This window comes from Sapajus apella, unplaced genomic scaffold, assembly GCF_009761245.1.
Source record: "Sapajus apella isolate SASKATOON/1434 unplaced genomic scaffold, GSC_monkey_1.0 scaffold97, whole genome shotgun sequence".
Classification (NCBI taxonomy): domain Eukaryota; kingdom Metazoa; phylum Chordata; class Mammalia; order Primates; family Cebidae; genus Sapajus; species Sapajus apella.
In genome coordinates this window covers 5,786,639-5,810,154 of record NW_022437037.1, presented here as the reverse complement: position 1 = coordinate 5,810,154, position 23,516 = coordinate 5,786,639, and the positions used below count along the sequence as shown (strand labels likewise).

The 23,516-nt window shown below is 53.9% G+C and overlaps 1 protein-coding gene across 2 annotated transcripts in view; it reads right to left on the bottom strand.

Annotated features, from left to right (window-relative positions):
• The window catches only part of LAMC3 (laminin subunit gamma 3), a 77,501-nt gene that overhangs the window by 3,230 nt on the left and 50,755 nt on the right, over positions 1-23,516 (bottom strand). Inside the window, exons 14-27 of one of the 2 annotated variants that reach the window (XM_032257619.1) lie at positions 21,894-22,139; positions 20,886-21,039; positions 20,031-20,173; positions 19,288-19,466; positions 17,536-17,677; positions 15,935-16,140; positions 15,447-15,523; positions 13,766-13,900; positions 12,441-12,588; positions 10,596-10,745; positions 8,178-8,280; positions 4,677-4,876; positions 2,827-2,973; positions 2,632-2,731 (exon numbers count right to left, since the gene is read on the bottom strand). In XM_032257619.1, coding sequence (XP_032113510.1) covers positions 2,632-2,731; positions 2,827-2,973; positions 4,677-4,876; positions 8,178-8,280; positions 10,596-10,745; positions 12,441-12,588; positions 13,766-13,900; positions 15,447-15,523; positions 15,935-16,140; positions 17,536-17,677; positions 19,288-19,466; positions 20,031-20,173; positions 20,886-21,039; positions 21,894-22,139 — 2,130 coding nt within the window. Of the gene's footprint in view, positions 1-2,631; positions 2,732-2,826; positions 2,974-4,676; positions 4,895-8,177; positions 8,281-10,595; positions 10,746-12,440; positions 12,589-13,765; positions 13,901-15,446; positions 15,524-15,934; positions 16,141-17,535; positions 17,678-19,287; positions 19,467-20,030; positions 20,174-20,885; positions 21,040-21,893; positions 22,140-23,516 lie in introns of both variants that reach the window. The other variant, XM_032257618.1, reaches the window with a different exon arrangement.

Genomic DNA, 23,516 nt, shown 5'->3' with positions numbered 1-23,516 from the left:
GCTTTCAAAGAGATTCAGAAATGAGTTACAGGCCCCACTCTACCTGCCCAGGCCATCTAGGGCTCCTGGAGCAGGGGCCAGGTGTGTGCTATTCATTCTGCATCCCCGTATGAAGCACAGGGCTGACACAGAGTGACAAGTGAATGAATGACAGTGACAATGCAGGAATGGTTGAAGAGAGTGTCTGCTCCATGACAGGGCATTGGGTGTCAACCAATGGCTACCTGCATGCACTCTGAGTCACTTGGATCCACAGGCAAGTCATGGCTTCCCCACCGATTGGCGGTGGGACCCTGGGCACATTATCTAACCTCTCTGTGCTAGGCTGGGTGTAGTGGCTCTCTCGTAATCCTAGCACTTTGGAAACCTGAGGTGGGAGCATCTCTTGAGGCCAGGAGTTCAACACCAGCTTGGTTAACGTAACGAGACACTATCTCTACAAAAAACAAACAAAAATAAAAAATAAAAATAAACTCTCCACACCTCAGTTTCCTCATTGCAAAATGGCAAAAGAGTATCTGTCCCTGCATTAAAAACTTAGTATGAAAATTCTGTAAGATGATGTGTGTGAATAGCTCAGTGTGGGCCTGGTGTCCAAAGTGCAGAGCATGGCAGTTCTCTCTCATTACGAATGATAATTGAAAATGCATGCTGCCACTGGTGAATCTTGATGACTCTCTGCTAAGTGAAATAAGTCCATCAAAAGAGTAAAAATAAGGCAGGGCACGGTGGCTCATGCTTGTGATCCCAGCACTTTGGGAGGCCAAGGCAGGGGGATCACTTGAGCCCAGGAGTTCAAGACCAGCCTGGGCAACATAAGGAACATATGTTTTTATCTCAACAACAACAAAAATTAGCAGATTATGGTGGTACGTGCCTGTGGTCCCAGCTACTTTGAAGACTGAAGTGAAGGATTGCTTGACCCCAGGAGTCTGAGGCTACAGTGGGCCACCATTGCACCACTGCACTCCAGCCTGGGCAACAGAGCAAGATCCTGTTTCCAAAAAAAAAGTTTTTTTAAGAACAAATACTGTACGATTCCAGTTATATGAGGTGCCGAGTAGTCAAATTCTTTTTTTGAGACGGAGTCTCACTCAGTCGCCCAGGCTGGAGTGAAGTGGCTCGATCTTGGCTCACTGCCACCTCCGCCTCCCAGGTCAAAGAGATTCTCCTGCCTCAGCATTCTGTGTAGCTGAGACTACAAGTGTGTGCCACCATGCCTGGCTATTTTTTTTTTTTTTTTGTATTTTTAGAAGAGACAGCCTTTTACCATATTCATTAGGCTGGTCTCAAACTCCTGATCTCAAATGATCCGCCTGCCTCGGCCTCTCAAAGTGCTGGGATTACAGGCGGGAGCCAGCGCGCCTGGCCCAGAGTAGTCAAATTCACAGAGACAAAAGTAGAATGGTGGCTGCCGGGGCTGGGGGAGGGAAATGGGGAGTGAGTGTTTCTGGAGGACAGAGCTTCAGCTGGAGATGATGAAAGACCTCTAGAGATGGGTAGTGGTGATGACAGAACAGTAGTGAATGTACTTAATGATGCTGAACTGTACACTTCAAAATGGTTAAGATAGAAAATATTGGCCAGGTACAGTGGCTCACGCCTGTAATCCCAGCACTTTGGGAAGCTGAGGCAGGTAGATCATGAGGTCAGGAGATTGAGACCATCCTGGTTAACATGGTGAAACCCCGTCTCTACTAAAAATAAAAAAAATTAGCTGGGCGTGGTGGCATGCACCTGTAGTCCCAGCTGCTCGGGAGGCTGAGGCAGGAGAATTGTTTGAACACGGGATGCGGAGGTTGCAGTGAGCCGAGATCACACCACTGCACTCCAGCCTAGGTGACAGGTTGAGACCCTGTCTAGAAGAAAAAAAAGAAAAAAATATTATGTGTCTTTTAAAATTTGAAAAAACACGTGCCGTTCTTTTCTGCTCACTGTCCCATCTGCTGTCTCCCCAACACCGGGCTTCTGGGACCTTCATGCCTGGGGAGGTGCTATTCCCTTCATTCAAATCCCTCCTTGCTAAGGCCCACCTTGAATCTGACCTCTTTCTATGAGCTGCTATTTCCTCACTCTTAAAATACACCACACACTGTGGTAAGAGCTTTCTAAATCACCCCACGGTGACTCCCATTTTCCAGATGGGGGATCTGAGGCTCAGAGAGGTGGAGTGACTTGCCCAAGGTCTAATGGCTAAAGAAGGGACAGATCCAGACCTGAATCTTGGTCTGACTCCAAACCGGCGCCTGACGCCACACTTGCTGCCGTGACAGCCTTTCTTCTCCTGAGCCCTCAGTCCCCGAGGGCTGACCTGCTCACCCCTGTCTGTAGGTGTTCTTGCTAATGGTGAGCTTTCTGTGTGCCCCCTGCTCTGCCTCCAAGAATACAGGTCTCTGGAGGCACAAAGAGTGACTCAAAGTGAACTCATTTTTAGACACCAACCTCGTCTCATACGGCATAGAGGCCTGGGCATGGTTACAAACGCTTGTCATTGAACATAAAGATGGGGCCATGGGAAGCATGGAGGTAAGGACAGGGAGGAAATCTTCCCCAGGATTGGAGCTCACAGGAAGATCCTAGAGGTGCCTCAGGGACCCAGAGGTTCAGGGCCCAGCCCTGGGGTCTCCTTACCCAGCCTGGCAAGCAGCTCTGACAGGGCCTCAATGTCCTTCTCCAGGGAGATGCGTGATTCCTGGATCTGCTGCTCCATCTCGCTCAGCCCAGCACCCACCTTCCAGAGGGAGGAGGGAGAAACAGCTTGAGTGGCGCCCCCACCCTTGCGGCCAGGGGCAGGAAGTGATGGGGTGGGGGCCCTGGCACACGTACCCGTTCAGCTTCCTCCAGCTCCTGTCTGCGTGCTTCAGACACCAGAACCTGCCGGGATGCCTGCTGGAGCATGGCTTGCGTCTGGCTGGTGAGCCGGCTGGCACGGCGGTGCCCCTGTTTCCCCTCCCTCAGCAAGGCCTTGGCGAGCTATGGGGTGGGTGGCAGCGGAGGGAGAAGAGGTGAGTGCCGTAAGTCCTTTTGCAGGTAAATAGCTCTTACGGCAAGAATGCCAAGCAGTCGCCTGTACCAGGCAGATCCTTCATGCATGCATGCAACGAATATGTGCTGAATGCAGGCTAGGTACTGGGGCACAGTGCAGACGGCTGGATACCACCTGTTTCTCTCAGGAGGAGAAATTCCAACTATTTTGCAGATGAGGAAACAGAGGCACAGGGGCTTGGAAGGGCTGGCCAAAGCCCAAGTGGCATGGGAAGAAGTCAAGCCTGGGGACCCCAACTGCAAATCCAGCATGTTCTCTAGGTGCCATAAAGACAGTTTGCTTGGTGTGTGAGCAAAAGAGCCAGCAACAGAGCTGCAGAGACAGGCACTCATTAGAATTTGGCACCAATTTTAGGCTGGGTGCAGGGGCTCATGCCTGTAATCCCAGCACTTTGGGAGGCCAAGGGGGTGGATCACCTGAAGTCAGGAGATTGAGACCATCCTGGCCAACATGGTGAAACCCCATCTCTACTGAAATACAAAATTAGCTGGGTGTGGTGCCACATGTCTGTACTCCCAGCTACCTGGGAGGCTGAGGCAGGAGAATCACTGGAACCCAGGAGGTGGAGGTTGCAGTAAGCTGAGATCATGCCATTGCACTCCAGCCCGGGTGACAGATTGAGACTCCATCTCAAAAAAAAAAAAAAAAAAAAAAAAAAAATTTTTAAGCCAGGTGCAGTGGCTCACACCTGTAATCCCAGCACTTTGGGAGGCCAAGACAGGTGGATTACCTTAGGTCAGGAGTTCGAGACCACCTGGTCAACATGGTGAAACTCCACTTTACTAAAAATACAAAAATTAGCCGGGTATGGTGGAGCACACCTATAATCACAGCCACTCTGGAAGTGAGGCAGGAGAATCACTTGAACCCAGGAGGTGGAGGTTGCAGTGAACTGCTATTGCACCACTGCACTCCAGCCTGGGCCACAGAGTAAGACTCTGTCTTAAAAAATTATAGAAACAGGCTTGGAGTGATGGCTCACGCTTGTAATCCCAGCCCTTTGGGAGGCTGAGGCGGGCAGATCACGAGGTCAAGAGATCAAAACCATCCTGGCCAACATAGTGAAACCCCCTCTCTACTAAAAAATACAAAAATTAGCTGGGCATGGTGGTGTGCGCCTGTAGTCCCAGCTACTCGGGAGGCTGAGGCAAGAGAATTGCTTGAACCCGGAAGGTGGAGGTTGCAGTGAGCTGAGATCGTGCCACTGCACTCTAGCATGGCGCCTGGCGACAGAGCAAGACCGTTTCCAAAAAAAAAAAAAAAAAAATTACAGAAACAAAAAAATTAAAAACAGAAAGACAGGTAAAATAAATAAATACAAACTTAAAGATAACAAAAGAGAAAAGAAAAACCTAGAAGTTTAGGAAGAAAAGCCAGACCCAGGTGTGAGTCCTGGTTAAGTTCATGAGCCTGGCTGTGCCTCAGTGTCCTCACCTGTACAATGGGACAGCAATGACACCTATTTCATGAGGAACCCACAGGTGCACCCCCCTGGAGTCCCTGAGCTAAGTGCCTGGACCCACTGAGCAGTAAGTGCAGAGGAGTCAGCACAGATGTTGGGAAGGGACCTACAGAAGGGTGGTCCCTCCAGAAGGCAGGAGGCCGCTAATGTCACAGCCACCGCCCTGACCTTGGCATTGTCCTTGGCCAACACCTCTGCTTCCCTGCCCTTCTTCTTGGCACTGGAGGAAAGAGGGGCCGCGTTTCCCAGCATCCTCTCCGCCTGCTTGGTTTTCTTTCTCGTGTCTGCAAGCAGCCTGTCCCTGACGGAGTCTGCCTTCCTCTGCAGAGCCGCCTGGTCCTTGGGCCGAGGAAACTGCAGCTTCATTCCTGCAAACCCGGCTGAGGCTGGGTCAGGAGAACTGGGCTCACGCCTCCTCTCCTCCCAGGCAGCCGCTGGCAGAGCTGCCTGGCTGGCCACAGACCCTTGGACAACGAGTGGAGGTTTGAGGTGCATGAAAGCTGCGTATCACCTTCTCAGACTTCTCCAGGAGAAAACAAAAGCAAGTGAGACATAGACATGCTGCTTGGGGAATTTCCAGATGCATATTCTATGAGAATGTCTATTACATGGTGGTCAATGCTGGGGCCAGTGGTGGGGGCTAGCACAGTCCACGGCTCAGTCCGCTCAGCTCCGCATTTTCATGTACCGCCTATGTCTAAACAATAGGCAGTCTATAGTGACCGATAAATCAACAAATGGATCCTTACCATGGAAAACCAAGAGTCCAATGTAACTGGAGGGATGAGGAAGGACGGAGGAGGAGGGAAAAGTGTCCGAAAATCTCAATAATGACGTTGCAGAAACCAAATGTTCTATTGACCTCTGAGCTCTTAAGCAACCAAGACAAAAAGGGAGATACTACAATTCTCTCTCTCTCTTTTTTTAAAATACAAGGTCCCACTCTGTCGCCCAGTGGAGAGATCTCGGCTCACTGCAACCTCTGCTTCCCAGGTTCAAGCGATCCTCCTGCCTCCGCCTCCTGAGTAGCTGGGATTATGAGCGCAACCATCACACCTAGCTAATATATATATTTTCTATATTTTTAGTAGAGATGGGGGTTCACCACATTGGCCAGGCTGATCTCAAACTCCTGGCTTCAAGTGATCCGCCCACCTTGGTTTCCCAAAGTGCTGGGATTACAGGTGTGAGCTACCACACCTGGCCAAAATGTTACAATTCCCATAGATTTTATTATCCAAGAAGAAGCAATTTCCTTCTTTGTAAACAACGAGGCTATTTCCTTTCCTTTCAGATAAAATTCTAAGGGAAATTTAGTTAGGTGCCGTGGCTCACACCTGTAATCCCAGCTACTCTGGAGGCTGAAGCAGGAGGATCAGGCCAGGAGTTTGAAAGCAGCCTAGGAAACAGTGAGACCTCATCTCTACAAAAAGAAAAAAGCTTAGCTGGGCACGGTGGCACACACCTATAGACCTAGCGACTCGGGAGACTGAGGTGGAAGGATCACTTGAGGCCAGGAGTTGAGGCTAGAGTGAGCTACGATTGTACCACCGAACTCCAGCCTGGGTGACAGAGTGAGACCCCAACTCAAAAAAATATTCTAAAGGAAGTTTATCATCAAAAGAACTGATTACAGGCCGGGCGCAGTGGCTCACACCTGTAATTCCAGCACTTTGGGAGGCTGAGGTGGGCGGATCACTGGAGGTTAGGAGTTCAAAATCAGCCTGGCCAACCTGGTGAAGCCCCATCTCTACTAAAAATACAAAAAAAAAAAAAAAAAAAGCCAGGTGTGGTGGTGGGCGCCTGTAATCCCAGCTATCAGGAGGCTGAGGCAGGAGAATTGCCTGAACCTGGGAGGCAGAGGTTGCAGTGAGCGGAGATCACGCCACTGCATTCCAGCCTTGGCAACAGAGAGAGATGCCATCTCAAAAAAAAAAAAAAAAAAGTACCGATTACAGTGGACAAAGTTGAAGTCAATTTTTAAAAAGAATGAGGTCTTCTAATCTTTGGGGCATAGTATTACAGAATTGTTCTATCCAGAAATTAGGTCTGCTTTGCTCCTTATACGCAAAATTGGTGTTTCTCAACATGTATGCTATGGAGCCCTCATTCGCCACAATGTTAACAAACATTAGAGGGACATATCAATTAAGTCTAAAGTGAAGCAGGTTTCTGTATTACAGGCCTTCTCAGAGCCTTTAATATTCTCCAGTGTTCTCTGTAAGACCTCAAGAGGATGCAGCAGTAAGAGACAGTTCCTAAACGTAAACCGTCTCCCGGCAGCGCATATCACAGGCTAGGAGACCCGGGGCCACGCCCTGGGGAAGACTGCTCCACAGTTCACTTCATGAATTTTCCTTTTATCCTAAGCACCAACCGAGCACAGGCCAACTGGTGGTAAGAGGGGGTGTCTCTAAAATGGGATCGGAATGGGGAAAAGAGCGTGGGCTTGGAGGTTTGAGGTTAACCCTCCTGTGGAATATGGGAGCCGTGGAAGGAAATTTCCATCTACTACATACAAGAGCTTTCTCATTCTCAGACCCCAGCAATGAGAAGGTGAAACCTTGTAAAGGAGCGAGCCCCCCAGGGTAGGAGATAAGCAAGCTGAGAGTGGATGGGTCCACTGTCAGGTGTGAGATTTGCGGCAGATGACTTTAAGACCTCTCATAATTCTAACGTTCTAAGATGTGAACATTCTGTCATTATGAATTGTTGAACGTACCTTTTTCTAAATATGACTCTAGCTGCTTAAGCACACGCGGCCACGCCTTCCCCATAGGAAGCCCCCGAAAGGTGGGGATAGGGCTTCAAGCCACCAGGAAGCTGGGGATCAGGAGGCACGGACCGGCCCACCCGCTGCCCCGGAGGGGGCTGGGTCCACACCTAGAGCTCCATCTCTTCCGGGCCGTGGGCAGGGTTGGGAGGGAGGCCACAGAACCGAGACAACAGCAGAAGCCTGGCTTCTGGCCTCAGACCCCAAGAAACATCTGGGGGTTCAGAGTGCGCTCCTGCCTTATCTAGCCCGTTGGATAAGGAGCCACAAATAAAGGTGAGGGGGCTTCTCTCTGGAGCAAATTGGGTATCACAGAAGCTCATCACACGGCTGACACTTGCAGAATCGTATTTGCTGGCTTCTATTCCCAGCTTAGCCCTGACCCAGGGATGAATAGCAATTCCTTTCCTCAGTCTACCCATCTGCAAAATGAGGGCACTTGGGCCTATTTTCCTAGGGCTCAAGACAGGCCTGGACTGGCATGAACCCATAGGCCCTTCTAAAGAGAAACTTCACCCTTCCCAGAGCCCCAACTCAGCATTGGACCAGGACAGCCATATTTGTACCAGGTAACTAACTGGTGCCCGGGCCAGAGCGGACTTGACCTCGGTGGGCAGCCAATGACGTCAGCGTCTCCTCCTGCTGGGTCTTGAGGGCTCTGCATGTGGTCTGATGATCAGGGTGTATGGGAGAGCCACATGGGCAGGTCCTAGGTGAGCGGTCTATGAGAGGGGGCGGGATCCTGAGAGGTGGAGGGAACAGTACACTTGGCTTAATGAAGCCCACAAGACCAGACTCTTGTCCTCTGCAAGCCTGCCCTGGCCGAGGCGACAGCTGAGTGGCTGTCAGGGGCATTTGTGTATCACAGAGCCTAGTGGTCAGCCAGACACACGTACCTTCCAGGTCGGCCAGCAGAGTCCTGGCCCCCATGACGGTCACTGTGGCAGCCCGGACTGACGAGGAAGCCTGGGTCAGGGCGGCTCTGGCCTCCTGGTGCAGCTGGAGAAAGATGAGGAGAGGCTGGGCGCTGGCTCCAAGAAGCAGTGCCTGGGGGCAGCTCAGCGGGCACCAAACCACATATACGGGTGCCCAAAACATCACCAAATCCTTGACTCTGGGTCACACTGTCCACCAGGAGCACCTGATCTGTGTTATTACATAAAAGTTGAACGCTGACTATCTCCCAAGCAGACACCTGTTCCACAAAAACCCTGAGGAAAACTGGAACACTAGAATGAAAGGAACGAGAGCACCTGTTCTATTAGCCAGGCACAGGGGCTCATGCCTGTAATCCCAGCACTTTGGGAGACTGAGGCAAGCAGATCACTTAAGGTCAGGAGTTCGAGACCAGCCTGGCCAACACGGTGAAACCCTGTCTCTACGAAAAATACAAAAAAAAGAAAAAATAAAAAAAAATTAGCTGGGCGTGGTGGTGCATGCCTGTAATCCCAGCTACTTGGGAGGCTGAGGCAGGAGGATGGCTTGAATCTGGGAGGCGGAGATTGTAGTGAGCCAAGATTGAGTCACTGTACTCCAGCCTGGGTGGCATCAAGAATCCATCTCAAAAAAAAAAAAAAAAGAAAAGAAAAAAAGAACACCGCTTTATCTCAGCAAGTGGATGCGAAAATCACAACAAATCTGTTTATGATACCACCCCGATTTATGGAAACTCAGTTTCTTCCTCACTGCCACTCAACAGGACTAGATACTCAAAGAATTTGGGTTTGATGAATGAATGAAATGAATGAGTAAACAAAATGTGCTTCACCTACACACGGGAATATGACTGAGCCTTAAAAAGGGAGCAAGTCTAGATCCAGGCTGCAATGCAGGTGAACCCTGAAAAGATTACGTTAGCAGGAGGAAGCCCGACACAATCAATACGTATCACATGGTTCCATTTCTGCGAAAGAGCTAGACTAAGGAAATCTACAGAGACAGAAAGCAGACTCAGGCCTCGGGAGGGGAAGTGAGGAGTGACTGCGGAGTGGGCATGGGGTTTCTGTTACGGGTGGTGAAACGTTCTGAAACTAGACTGAGGTGGAAGTGGCACAACGTTGCCATGTACTAAAAGCCATTGAATCCAAAATGGGTAATTGTATGCCCCGTGAATGCCACTGTCATAAGAATAAATAAGTACTAGAGTTTGAGGAGACACATAGCACTGCCTCAGCCCTATTCTGACTGCTGTGGGGCGGGGCATCAGTACACACTGGGGCCTGGCCCTGACTCCTGGGGAAGTCATCTCCCTTCCTGGCATCCTTACCCGGGATGAGGGAGTACAGCAGATCAGCAGGTGCTGCCCCGGGGCCCCAGCAGAGCCAAGCACTCCAGGTAAGCGCCGGGCACCGGGCTCAGCCCTTCAGATACATTCTCACACATCACAGACGGCCCTCTTATCCTGTCTTTAAAAGGAAGGGAAGCCAGACTTCCATTCTTGCTCCTGTAATCCTAGCATTTTGGGAGGCTGAGGAAGGTGGATCACCTGAGATCAGGAGTTCAGCCTAACCAGCATGGTGAAACCCCATCTTTACTAAAAATACAAAAAATAACTGGCTGGTGGTGTAAGCCTGTAATCCCAGCTACTCAGGAGGCTGAAGCAGGAGAATTACTTGAACCTGGGAGGCGGAGGTTGCAGGAGCTAGGATCCCGCCACGCACTCCAGCCGGGCTGACAAAGTAAGACTACATCTCAAAAAAAAAGAATGGGGCTGAGTGTGGTGGCTCACACCTATAATCCCAGCGCTTTGGGAGGCTGAGGCAGGTGGATCGCTTGAGGCCAGGAGTTCGAGACCAGCCTGACCAGCATGGTGAAACCCTGTCTCTACCAAAAATACAAAAAAGAAAAATAGCTAGGCATGGTGATGCATGCTTGGAGTCCCAGTTACTCTGGAGGCAGACACGGGAATCATTTGAACCACAAGATAAAGGTTGCAGTGAGCCGAGATCGCGCCACTGCACCACTGCACTCCGGCCTGGGCAATAGAGCGAGACTTTGTTTCAAAACCAAAACCGAAACCAAACAAAAATATCTAGAGAATGAACTAATGAATGGAGGCATGAGCGAGAACTATCCCAGGATGGTGGGGTGGCCTGGGTGCTGCTGCTGTCCTCTGTCTGTCTGTCCATCGCCTCTTCTCTGGGTATCAGGGTCCCCTCCCCTGCCTCAGGCTGTGTGTGTTTTGCAGGAGGTACCAGAGGGATGGAAAGAGCTACTTCTGCCCTTCTCCCTCCTGCAACCCTGACCCAGATCACCTTCGGGGTAGCCCCAACCTCTCCCAGGCCCCCTGTTTCAGAGCACAAGCATGAGCTGACCTGTGTGAGGGGCTCTGTTTTCTGCAGTGCCGCCTGGGCAGCAGCCTGGATGGCTCGGGCAGCCTCGGTGGCCAGGTGCTGTCTTGATGCAACTGTCTTCTCCAGGGCCCTCGCCTTCCGGCCCAGCTCTTCAGCCCCCGACTTCTGAGGCTGCAGGGAGACAATGGGCTCAGCAGGAAGGGTAAACGCTACTTGGGGGGAGGTGCCCTGCTGGGCTGAGGCAGCAAGTCTTCCCCTGGCTGTCAGCCGTGAACCAAGCCCCCTGAAAACCTGGTGAGCCTACCTGATGCCCCAGGTAGCTCAGAAGCCCCAGGGGCAGGAATAGCAGGGGTGAGGCTTTGTGTGGACCCCAGGGGCCAGGGCAAGAGGAGCCAGGTTGGGGACCCCTCACTTGAGGCTCAGATAACAGCTCTACCAACTTCTAGCTGTATGGCCTCCAGCGACTCAGCTAGCCTCTCTGACCCACACTGCCTCACTGCAGACCGAGAATGCCTCCCTAGCTCCACAGTCTTGAACTAAGATCTGGGGGCTGCATGGCTTCAGAATGCAGAATCTTCCAGACTTTGGAGAAGAAGTATGCAGGTCCTACATATGATCTAACACCCTCAGGGGTGTCGGAAGCAGAACCTGGGCTCAAACGCACTAACGGCTGTGCATTACTCTTCACGTGGAATGGGAGAAGCAAAGACCTCAAATAGGCATTTGTATAAGCTGAGTTCTTTTTTTTTTTTTTTTTTTTGAGACAAAGTCTCGCTCTGTCACCAGGCTAGAGTACAGTGGCGCCATCGCAGCTCACTGCAACCTCCGCCTCCTGGGTTCAAGCGATTCTCCTGCCTCAGCCTCCCGAGTAGCTGGGACTGCAGGTGCATGCCACCATGCCCGGCTAATTTTTTGCATTTTTAGTAGAGACAGGGTTTCACTGTGTTGGCCAGGATGGTCTCGAACTCCTGACCTTGTGATCCACCTGCCTTGGCCTCCCAAAATGCTGGGATTACAGGTGTGAGCCACTGCACCCGGCCATAAGCTGATTTCTTTAACGTTCAGTTTCTGAGTTTTTTAGGATTTCAGGGCTACTGAAATGATACCATAGACCCAACTCATGCAGAGGTGATGAGTACAAGGTGATGGGTACAGAGGGGCCGGCCGGCTACCTCAGCGATGCTCCTGAATCTCTGCCTAGCTCCCACAGAAGCAGCTCTGAAATAACCCAGTGGGGAGTTCCATGTGACAGACTGAGGCTCAGGGAAGGAAAGTCCTCGGCCAAGGTCACAGAGCCGGAGTGGCAGAGCTGGGATCGCAACCCAGGTCTGTCTGATGTCATTGCTAATGTCAGTGTAACGGGAAGAGACCTCAGCCTTGATATTATCATCAACAGAGAATGGTCGAGCTCCACCCCGCAGTAGTTTATATCATTTGACTTGGCTGCAATGTAGTTAAAAAGGAGCCACAGCCCCTGCCTCTGCCCGGGCCCCAACAGTTTCTCCAGCTGCTATAATTTTATTTTCTTTTTTGAAACAGAGTCTTGCTCTGTCACCCACGCCGGAGTGCAATGGTGCAATCTTGGCTCACTGCAGCCTCTGCCTCCCAGGTTCAAGTGATTCTTCTGCCTCAGCCTCTCCAGTAGCTGGGATTACAGGTGTGAACCACCACACCTGGCTAATTTTTGTATTTTTGGTAGAGATGGGGTTTCATTACATTGGCCAGGCTGGCCTCGAACTCCTGACCTCAGGTGATATACCCGCCTGGGTCTTCCAAAGTGCTGGGATTACAGGCATGCGCCACTGTACCTCCAGCTTCTATAATAGATCCCCCCAACCCCACGGATCTGAGGGCAACTGAGCTGACCAGGGCTCCCAGGGCAGCCAGTGAGGCCAGGTGCGGGGCTGTATCTGCGCCAACTTGCTGTACGGTGGCCAGCACACTTTCCGCTTCAGGCAGCACCTCTGCCACAGCCATGCCCAACGCTTCCTGGGCCGCCTGGACCTCCTGGTACCTGGGAGGAAACAGAGGCCGTGGAGCGGGAGGCAGGACTGGCCCTCCCCATCCCTGTCTGGGCGCCGGACCAGAGCCCTTGGTTTGCGAAGGCCTCTGCCAACTTCCCAGGCAGAGCAGCCCTCTGCAGGGCCTGCACAGCTGCCTTGGAAAGTGGCCGCTTCTCTGCAACTTTCCAATGAGCCAGACGGGCTGTGAAAGGGCCACATTCTTGTTCCTGCATCACTCAGTTCAGCCACACTTTGCTGAAAGGCCTCTGCTTGGTTTCCACTCAAGAATCACATGTTTGCAAATGTTTGGCTCTTCTGGGTGAATGGCGAAGAGGAAAATGCCTGGTGAAGTGGGGAGCGCAGTGGCCCTGGCCCTGGCCCTGCCTCAGCCATGCCCTTCCCAGTGACGCTGGGCACATCCTCGCCACTGATGAATGGAGGGCCCTGGGCTGTCGAACCCCTGTGTGCCCTTTCGCCCTGACTGCCTGTGTCTATAACCAACCAGCTAGGATGGGTTTTCCATCCTGACCAGCTGTCCACACCCTGTCCCACCCATTCCTCCCTGACAAGGGCACTGCTGGGGTGGAGACCCCTGGCTTCCCTTCCATCCCTTCCCCCTTTTTAGAGAGCCAGTGCCCTGCCCCTGGGTGGCTCATGTGACTGGCTCAGGGCTGGACACCCGATCTAAGTGGAGTCAATCCCATTCTCATTTAGGAACGCTCAGCAAGACGCTGGGGAGTGTCCATGGACCTTTAAACTGAGAGGGACAGAGTGGGTCACCAAAGCAGAGAAGCAAACTGCCTGCTCTGCAGAGGCAGAGAAAGAAGCTGGTGCTGTGGAAGAGCTCAGAGGAGCTGCCCTGGGCTGGGGTGCAGGGGCCGGGGCGCAGGGGACACTGCAGAGGGAGAGCGAGGGATCTGTTGCTCTGGGCTCTGGTTCCTGTCCCTTCTCTTCAGAGGCTGAGTTGCACCCGCTAGGCACAAGTGGTTACTGCGACTCACCACCGAGTGTGCCCAAGACCCCGTGGCCCCACCCCGAGTGGGATGCAGACCCAAGATACCCCAGACACCAATGACAAAGAACATTGGGACTTGAGGGAGCTGGTTCCGGAAGCAGCAGCCTCTGGCCGAGCCCTGTCAGCTCCAGAAGGCCAACGCCAAGCTTCTAGCCACACCTGGGGGGACTCACCTGTCCTCCAGGTCCCGCTGGGTCTCCAGGGCCACCCTTCCCTCCAGCAGACTCTGGAGAAGCATGTAGCTGGTGTTGGAGGCGAGCAGGGCCCTCCGAGCAGTGGCTGCGATCTTGGCAGCGGCGTCTCTGTGGCTGTGTGAGGACACCCACCTGACCGTCAGCAAGGGCTCGCACAGAAGGGGCTTAGGACCAGAACTACACCCCCTACGACCCAGGCCTCCTGCTTCCCCAAACAGAGGACAGCCACAAAGATGGGGACTCCTTTTCCACCTTTCTGTGTCACACACTTTAAAGACTGATAGGAAGCGTACTCCACGCCCTGTTCCTGTTACATGGAGTTTGTGACTGTTGTGTTGACATAAGGATTAATTGGACCTCTTTTTTTTTTTTTTTTGAGATGGAGTCTCTGTCACCAGGCTGGAGTGCAGTGATGTGATCTCAGCTGATTGCAACCTCCCCACCCCCCGGGTTCAAGTGATTCTCTTGCCTCAGCCTCCCAAGTAGCTGAAATTACAGGCTCGTGCCACCATGCCCAGCTAATTTATGTACTTTTAGTGGAGACGGCATTTCACCATGTTGGCCAGGCTGGGTATTGAACTCCTGACCTCAAGTGAGCCACCCGCCTCAGCCTCCCAAAGTGCTGAGATTACACGCGTGAGCCACTGCGCCCGGCCTTAAGCTGCTTCTTAAAGGCAGTAGATGAAACAGCCCAAGTGTCTGTTAACAGATGAACGAATAAACAAAATGTGGCAGTTCCATTCGATGGAATATTATTCGGCCATAAAAAGGAGTGAAGCACTGGTCCATGCCATGGCGTGGATGAGCCTTGAAAACACTGTGCTTGGTAAAAGAAGCCAGTTGTAAAAGGTAATACATTGTCTGATTCCACTTCTATGAAGTGTCCAGAATAGGCAAATTTAGAGAGACAGAAAGTAGAGTTGTGGTTTCCAGGGGCTGGGGAGATAAGGAGAGACAGGGGGTGGTGGCAAATGGGTCCGGGGATTTGTTTTTGGGATAATGAAAATCCTGACCAGGCGCGGTGGCTCATGCCTGTAATCCCAGCACTTTGGGAGGCTGAGGCAGGCAGATCACAAAGTCAAGAGATCGAGATCATCTTGACCAACATGGTGAAAACCTGTCTCTCCTAGAAATACAAAAATTAGCTGGGTGTGGTGGCACATGCCTGCAGTCCCAGCTACTTGGGGGGCTGAGGAAGGAGAATTGCTTGAACCCGGGAGGCGGAGGTCGCAGTGAGCCGAGATCACGCCATTGCACTCCGGCCTGGGCGACAGAGCAAGACTCCGTCTCAAAAGAAACGAAAAGAAAATTCTAAAATTGGTTGTGATGATGGCTTTGCTACCTGAGAATATAGGGAAAGCACTGAATTACACGGTGTGTGAACTCTACCCCAATATAATAACTTGTATATTATACAACTGTCACAAAAGGAAAGCCAGCAGATGCTCTCCAATGCCTTCAGTCAACAAAGCTTTGCCCCCAACATCTCTGCACTCACTCACCTTGCCTGCCCTTCCCCTTACTGGGGACACTGCCCCCACCAGGCAGCTCTTGTAATATCTGATCCCGACTCCTGGGTGGGGGAACCTGTGGGCTGACTGTGACCCTGGAACCCCCAGGAGAAGGGCCAGGCACAACCTCACCATGTCTTGGGACTCACCTCCTGGCGAGGGCACGGGCCTCTGTGGCCGGGTGGCTCCAGTTGCTGGGCTGGCCAGGCCCTTCCTGAGGAATCTCCTGTAGAAAGAAGAAGAGAGGAAACTGACAGCCTGTCCCCAAAGGGCAAGGGCTGTATCTGGCTCAAGGGTGGGGCAGAACTGGATGGCACCAGCAGTTTTGTAAATGCACAAAGCTGGTCACAACGTCGGCATCCAGTGAGCGGAGTCCCAGGACGCAGAAACAGCAATAAGGACGCCGCCCACTGCTTACTGCGCATCCAGCCTCCTCGGGGCACACCTCGCCCTTCGCAAACGTCCCCTCGCTGAATCCGCGGAGGAGGCGCTGTGTGATCCCCATTTTGCAGACGAAACTGAGCCTCCCAAAGTGGGGAGTCATACCCAAGGTCGCCAGGTCACTGGCGGGGCTGGAGCAGGGAACAACGCCCTGGATTGGTGCGTTTGGGTTGGTGGGGCGGGGGCCCTGGGATACCAGAGACATAAGAACGGCAGCTGCGTGCAGAATCTCCTCTTCTGAGGACGCCAGCACTGCCTCCAGGTCTGCCAGCTGGGTGCAGGTCTTCTGGGCTCTGGCCCGGGCACAGCGGGCACCCTTGCTCAGCCTCTGCAGCTGCTCCCGAGCAGTCTTCACAGCACCCTCAAGGCCTATCATCTGCTCCTGGAAGGCTTCCCGAGCCGCTAAAGAAAGCCCACAGCCCAGGGGTCACAGAGTGGTGGAGACGTCGCCCAAAAGCCCCCACGCCTGGGGTCCCCTTCTGTGCCCTCCATTCCCCAGGTATCAGCAACCCAAACACCAACAGGTAGTCCCAAAGGGAAGAGCCCCCCGTTTTACGGATGCAGGCTGAGGCCCAGGGAAGGCAAACACGACCCAAGGTCCCACCCACAGCAAGTCAGCCTTACATAGGGACCGGGAGGGACCCAGGCCTTCTGCAGCCACACCAGCAGTCCTGGACCCCCTGCTCCAATAAGCTCCAGTTCACACGGTGCCTCACACGTGGGCAACTGAAGACGTGGTATCCGATAGCCCCTATGTCCACAGTGAGTCCTGCTAACAGGTTCTCAGCTTGCCTCTGTCTGGCTGCTGAAGGAGCGTAGCACTTACACATGTGAAACCTCACAATGTAATCCAGTCCATTTCAGCGCCATTTCCAGGTCCCAGGCCAAATTCCTCCTGGCTTTAGTGAGTTTCCTTCTTTTTTTTTTTTTTGAGACAGAGTCTCGTTCCGTTGCCAGGTGCCAGGCTGGAATGCAGTGGCAAGACCTCGGCTCACTGCAACCTCCACCTCCCGGGTTCAAGCAATTCTCCTGCCTCAGCCTCCCGAGTAGCCAGGACTACAGGCACACGCCACCACGCCCAGCTAAGTTTTGTATTTTTAGTAGAGATGGGGTTTCACCCTGTTGGCCAGGATGGTCTCGATCTCTTGACCTTGGGATCCGCCCGCCTCGGCCTCCCAAAGTGCTGGGATTACAGGCTTGAGCCACCACACCTGGCCAGTTCCCTCCTTTTTTTCCTTCCTTCCTCCCTCCTTCTCTCTCTCTCTCTCTTTCTTTCTCTTTCTTGTACAGACAAGGTCTTGCTATTGCTGCGTTGCCCAGGCTGATCTTGAACTCCTGGGCTCAGGCAATCCTCCTGCATTGACCTCCCGAAGTGCTGGGATTACAGGCATGCGCCACCGCGCCCCGCCCGCCTTTTTTCTTATTTACTCAGGTATTAGTATTTTCTATGTGCTGAGCGCTGTGCTGGGCTACAGCAGTGAGCGACACGGCCAAGAATCAAAGCGATGGGGCCCTCCAAGTCCAGCCTCTGGAGCAGCGCCTTGTGACCCCCTTGTGGAGGGAGTGAATAAACGAAGGAGCCCAGCCTGTCTCACTGAGCTTAGAGTCTGGGTAAGGCAGGGTCATGGGGACAAGGACTGATATTAATAAAGTTACAGGTGGGCTAGGGACATTGAAGGAGAGGCCCACAGTGACCAGGTTGTGTCGTGAGAGCCTCCAAAGCATCTGACAAGACCAGACTGCAGGCTCTGGGGGCCTCCCCTTGCCTCCCACCCTCCCACTCTGCCCCCGCTGTACCTGGCAGCAGGTGGGGGCTCTGGTAGACATCCCCTCTTGGGGCCTCTCCCTGCAGAATGTCTAGTGGTCCCCAGGGACTGCCACAGTTGGACCCTTGCAGCCGCCCCTCCATCAAAGTCAGTCTGACCTTCAGCTTGGCTGCCTGGAGGGGACAGGGAAGAAAAGGCAAATGAGGCTGGTGGCATGGAGGTCGGCCCAGGCTTCCCCCCGGCTTCTACCTGCCACTCTCCCTGGGGGTTCCCTTCTCCAAATCCTCCCCTGGACCTCAACACTCAGGGTATGCCACAGCTCTGAGAGCCAACCCTGCCCAGCCCACGGTTGCTGCCTCTTCCCTTCCCACCCCATGCCTCCTGCTGACACCGCTGACCACTCTGCTGTCCTACCTCGGAAGGGAGGGAGGAAGGGACGGGAAGGGACGCCCCACAGGGATTTCTATCTGTCCTATTCACTGGGTCCCCAGGATGCTGCACCGGAAGGCACGCTATGGCCACTGGTGAGTGGGCTATAAACGTCCCCTAGCCCCGTGTTTTCATCGGACAATCACTGCATTTACAGAGCATGTCCTGGGAGCCAGGCTCAGCACCAATGCCTGCCACACGCCTGCCCGATTACCCCCGTCACCACTCTAAGTGGCAGACACAGGTCCCAGGCCCTGTCCTCCATTCCCAAGTCCAGAATGTTCTGGAAAACCACAAGGCATTCCATTCCTCACTCGAGAGCAAAATCTGACCTGAAGTAAAACTGTTCTGAAAAAGGCCACTGTGGTCTCCATTTACCCGCTTGGTGGGAATAGTCATCTGTCTTCCTGTATAAATATCACTGGGCTTGACTATGGAGGCTGGCCCGTTCACAGTGGGGAATTATGTAATATTCAGTGCAGGCCATTTTTCTTTTTTCTTTTTTTGAGACAGAGTCTCGCTCTGTCACCCAGGCTGGAGTGTGGTGGCGGCATGATCTCAGTTCACTGCAACCTCTGCCTCTTGGGTTCAAGCAGTTTTTCTGCCTCAGCCTCCTGAGTAGCTGGGATCACAGGTATGTGCCACCCCACTGGCAGATTTTTATATTTTTAGTAGAGACAGGGTTTCACCATGTTGTCCAGGATGGTCTCAAACTCCTGACCTCAGGTGATCCATCTGCCTCAGCCTCCCACAGTACTGGGATGAGAGGCGTGAGGCACCGCGCCTCAGTGCATGCCATCTTATCTTTCTACAATGCCACAAATTCTGAAAGCTGGCCCCAACGGTTTCCAGAAAAGGGCTGCAGGTCTGAACTATTTCCAGTCTAGAGCAAGAGAGAGCCCGAGGCTTACCAAGGCTGTTGCCTACCCAGGCACATGACAATGAATGGAGCTGGCAGAGGGGAAGCCCGATGGGTTAACTCTAGAGTTTGAACTCCTGACTCCTGCACCCCCCACTCCCGACTCAGAAGCACCTCCTGTGGACCCTCCTTACTAAGGGGTTATCTGTGGTCTCATCCCCACTGAACCTGAGAAAAGTGAGACCTCAGCCCAGTGTGGTCAGGAAGAGCAGGTGACAAGAGTCCCATTCACTCAGAACAGGGGAAGGGCTGGGGCGAGGGTGGAGCGGGGCTGGAACAGGCCCGGAGCTGGGTGGGCACAGGGAGAAGGTGGGTAGTGGGCTTGCAAGGTCCGAGCGCTTGGGTGAGCAGGCAGTTCCCGGTGCCTGGCACACAGCTGGCACTCGCTGGGGACACAGAATGAATGGGAAGGTGAGCAGTTCTGGGTGGACCCACCTCCTCCTTCACCAGGGCGTAGCAGGACGGGCACTCCTGGCAGTGTGTGCCGTCGGCCGTAAGGAAGAAGTTGTCGTGGCAGCGGTCACATTTGTAGCCCTCAAAGCCAGGCCTGCACACGCACGTGCCATTCTCCCGGCACTGGGCCGAGGCGGCGCCCAGCGGGGAGCACCTGCAGGCTGGAGGGGCCAGGGGCAGTGCATGCTGGGTTCTGGATCAGAACCCCCTGGGCAGCATCAAATACAGACTCCTGGGCCCTGCCCTGGAGAGTCTGATTCAGAAGGTTGAAGGCGGCACAGAGCCTGGCTTATTCCAATGTTCCCTAGGGGATCTGAGGACAGCCAGGTTTAGGAACTGCCAGTGCAGCCCAACTCTATAGGTGAGGAAACTGAGGCCCAGAGGGTAACATGATGGCCCCAGGCACACAGGCACTTCACAGTGGCATCTGGGACTGTATTCCTGGCTGGCATGAGGATGCTGGCAGAGGGCCAAAGACTTGGGTGAGGGTCACAAGTACAGCCCTGCCCCAACTGCTCTGGGCCACATGACCCTGCTCTTCTGGTCAGTGCCAGGGCAGCATCTCACTCCTGAGCGTCCTTCCCAATTCACTCACTCCACGCTTCCAGCTGCTCTCCTGTCTGACCATCCTCTCCCGCCGTACCCATTTGCCCCATCCATCATCTTTGCCCAGAGACCTCAGGCCCCACCCTCCCGGCAGCCTGGGAAGAACCCAGCCTCCTTACCCTGGCAGCCCTTGATGGAGAAGCCAAAGAAACCCAGCTGGCATCTGTCACAGACCTGGCCTGTGACGCCTGGGCGGCAGGTGCACTGGCCAGTCTTGGGATGGCACTGATCCTCTTGGGAGCCCAGTGGGTGACACTTGCAGCTGTGATAAGAGAAGGAACTGGGTCTGAGGCAAGCTCAGCGCCACCCCTGACCCAGCCTCTGGCGGCTGCAGCTGGTGGGGCCTCAGCTCACAGCCCCTGCTGACCAGACCCTGTCTCCATGAAGAGGAGACAGGGTCTGGTCAGCAGGGGCTGTGAAACAGGTACATGGCACAGCTTCCCCAGCTGTGCTCCGGAAAGCACAATTTTCCCAGGATGCTTGGGGAAAAACGAAGATAAAATAAGGCTATGGGACAAACATGTCTCGGGGAGCCTATACCTCTCTGTTGGAAAGTCACGATGCAATTAGCACATTAAGGGCTTGGAGAAGTCCTGCAAGGAAGAAACCTGTTTGCTCCACTTGGTGTTTCCCGGGAGTCCTCCATGTTTCCTAAGGACGCTTGTCCAAGGTGCTACTGTGGCCAAAAGGCCACCCAGTGATGGTGTCACCGAGAAGGGAATCAGAGAGCAAACCAGCCACCTGCCCGCCTGGACATCTCTTAGGGCTGCTCTTGGCTCAAATCCTGGGCTGGCAGAGCCATGATTCTGATGTCAAGAGACTGTCCCTTTGCCCCCCTTCAGCATAGGGCACAATGTACATGGCAGTGGGCCTGGGACAACACCTTCCAAATCAGTCCCCTCCCTGGGGGCTGCCTGGCACCTTCTTCCATCCTGGCAAAGTCCCCAAGGCACCAACAGTCTCACCCTACCTACCTCCGGCAGCCCCTCCCAGCCTGGAGGTCAAAGAAGCCAGTGTAGCAGCGGCTGCAGTCTCGTCCAGTCACGTGAGGCAGGCAGGAGCACTGGCCGGTCATGGGGTCGCAGGGCATCTGCTCACTGACCGAGCCCTGTGGATGGCAGCTGCAGGCTGGCGGGGGGAGCAGGAAGGGGTGTTGGGAATGTGCAGATTGTCTGCTCCACCTTTCGGGGTCCAACAGAGGCAGAGAGGATGGGGCCGCCTCCAGAGACGATACCGCACATTCAGCCCAGATTCTGATGCCCCTGCTGGAAAAAGGCTCCAGGGCTGAGCTCAAGCCTCAGCCCATTGACCGTATCCTTAGAGGGACAGCCCAGGCAGTCACGGCGGCAGACAGCCCTTCTGAGCCTGGCAGGCTGCAGAGGGCCAGAGACGTGGGTTAGGGTCACAGTTACAGCCCTGCACCCACTGCTCTAAGTCCCGTGACTCTGCTTTCCCAGTGACCGCCAGGGCAGCGTCTCGCTGTGGGCCAGAGTGGCATTTCCTGTGGGGGTTCCACAAAGCGAGAGTGAGCGGGACCCGCGGCTGCAGCGTGGAAAAGGGCTCCAAGCACACGGATGTGGGGTGAAGGCTGAGCTTCCCTCCTGCAGGGCTCTGGGGGCTCCCAGGGGCTACGTGTTAACGGAGGCGATGTTGGGGGCATGGCCTCGGACCCTGGGCGCAGGACCCTGCGCCAGCCATATGTGCCAACTGCAGAGTGGGAGATAAGCGCTAGACTATCCAGGCTTCAGGATCGGAGCTTCTAGGATCTCACAGCTGAAAGAGACCCCGGAGAGGGGCAAACCCTTGTGCTTTCTGGACACGCAGACAGGGAAGGGGAGTAACCAGCTGAGGCTGCACAGCCTTGCAGAGGGGCCAGCCGGTTCCAGCGGGTTCCTCAGCCCCCCCTTCTGCGTCCTGAGCCAGGGTAGAGGAGAAGAGGCCCACCGTGCCCCCTCCCCTGGGGTCTGGAGGCAGGTACTCACGTGTGCATTTGTCTGTGGGCCGAGGGGCCAGGGCGCTCCCGTAAAAGCCTTCCTGACAGTGCTCACAGTGGTCACCTGTGGTATTGTGCAGGCAGCGAAGGCAGTGGCCAGACAGGGGGTCACAGTTGCCCACGGCATTGGGGTCCACATTCCCGCTGCACTGGCACTGGTGGCAGGGCTGGGGGGCCCCAGAGAGCCCCAGCGGGTCCCCAAAAAAGCCATCATCACAGACCTCACAGCGCCGCCCTGCGTGTAAGGGAACACGTGTGGGGAACGCAGCCAGCTGGTCCTGCCAGGAATGAGGGTGGGCGAGAGGCAGCGCGAGCATCCCTGCAGCCTCCCCGGAGCAGAGCACGGGCTCAGGCAGGAGGGACTGGGCCAGCCCCAGTGGCTGCCCGCAGCTGTGTGGTCCTGGGCAAAGCACTGTGCCTCTAGGAACTCAGGTTTCTCATCTTTAAAGTGGGGACAACAACGGTGGCTCCCCACAGGACCGAGGGGAGGGTTCGGTGACATAATTTGTGAAAAGCACTTAAAATCCGGCCTGGCACGTGGTAAGTGCTCAGCAGTGGCTGTCATCACACATCTGTCCCCACACCCTCATCATCGTCACCATTATCTGCACCGTCACCACTTTCCTCACCAAAACCTCACCCTCATCATCACCTGCTTCATCATCCTTATTTATTTATTATTATTATTGAGAAGGAGTCTCACTCTGTCACCCAAGCTGGAGTGCAGTGGTGCGATCTCGGCTCGCTGCAGCCTCTGCCTGCAGGGTTCCAGCAATTATTCTGCCTCAGCCTCCCAAGTAGGTGTGATTATAGGTGCATGCTACCACGCCCGACAAGTTTTGTATTTTCAGTAGAAATGGGGTTTCACCATGTTGACCAGGCCAGTCTCGATCTCCCGACCTCAGGCGATCTGCCTGCCTTGGCCTCCCAATGTGCTGGGATTACAGGCGTGAGCCACTGCGCCTGGCTGCTCATGTTTTTTTTTCCTGTTCCTCTTGACATTTCTGCACTGCTCCAACATTATGATGAATATGTACATTTATTTCTATTTTCATTTTTTCTGGAGTTACTAAGTCAGTCAAGAGTATGTACGAATTTTATAATTAAAAAATAGCTGCTGTCATTGTGAAGAATAGTTGTGAGCTCCCTGTGTCCTCAAAAGCCATCAGTCAATTGAAATGAAGTTAACAGTACAGGCCAGGCGTGGTGGTTCACGCCTGTAATCCCGGAACTTTGGAAGGCGGAGGCGAATGGATCTCTTGAGGCCAGGAGTTTGAGACCAGCCTGGTCAACATGCCAAAACCCTATCTCTACTAAAAATACAAAAATTAGCCAGGCGTGGTGGCAAGCACCTGTAATCCCAGCTACTTGGGAGGCTGAGGCAGGAGAATCACTTGAACCTGGAGGCAGGGGTTGCAGTGAGCCGAGATCGTGCCACTGCACTTCAGCCTGGGTGACGGAGCGAATCTCCATCTCAAAAAAAATTAAAAAGTTAATAGTGCTAAGGACAACCCTATAAAGGGAAAGGGTGAACAGAAAGGAGAGGGAGGGGAGGGAAGGGGAGGGGAGGGAAGGGGAGGAGAGGGGAGGAGAGGGGAAGGGAGGGGAGGGG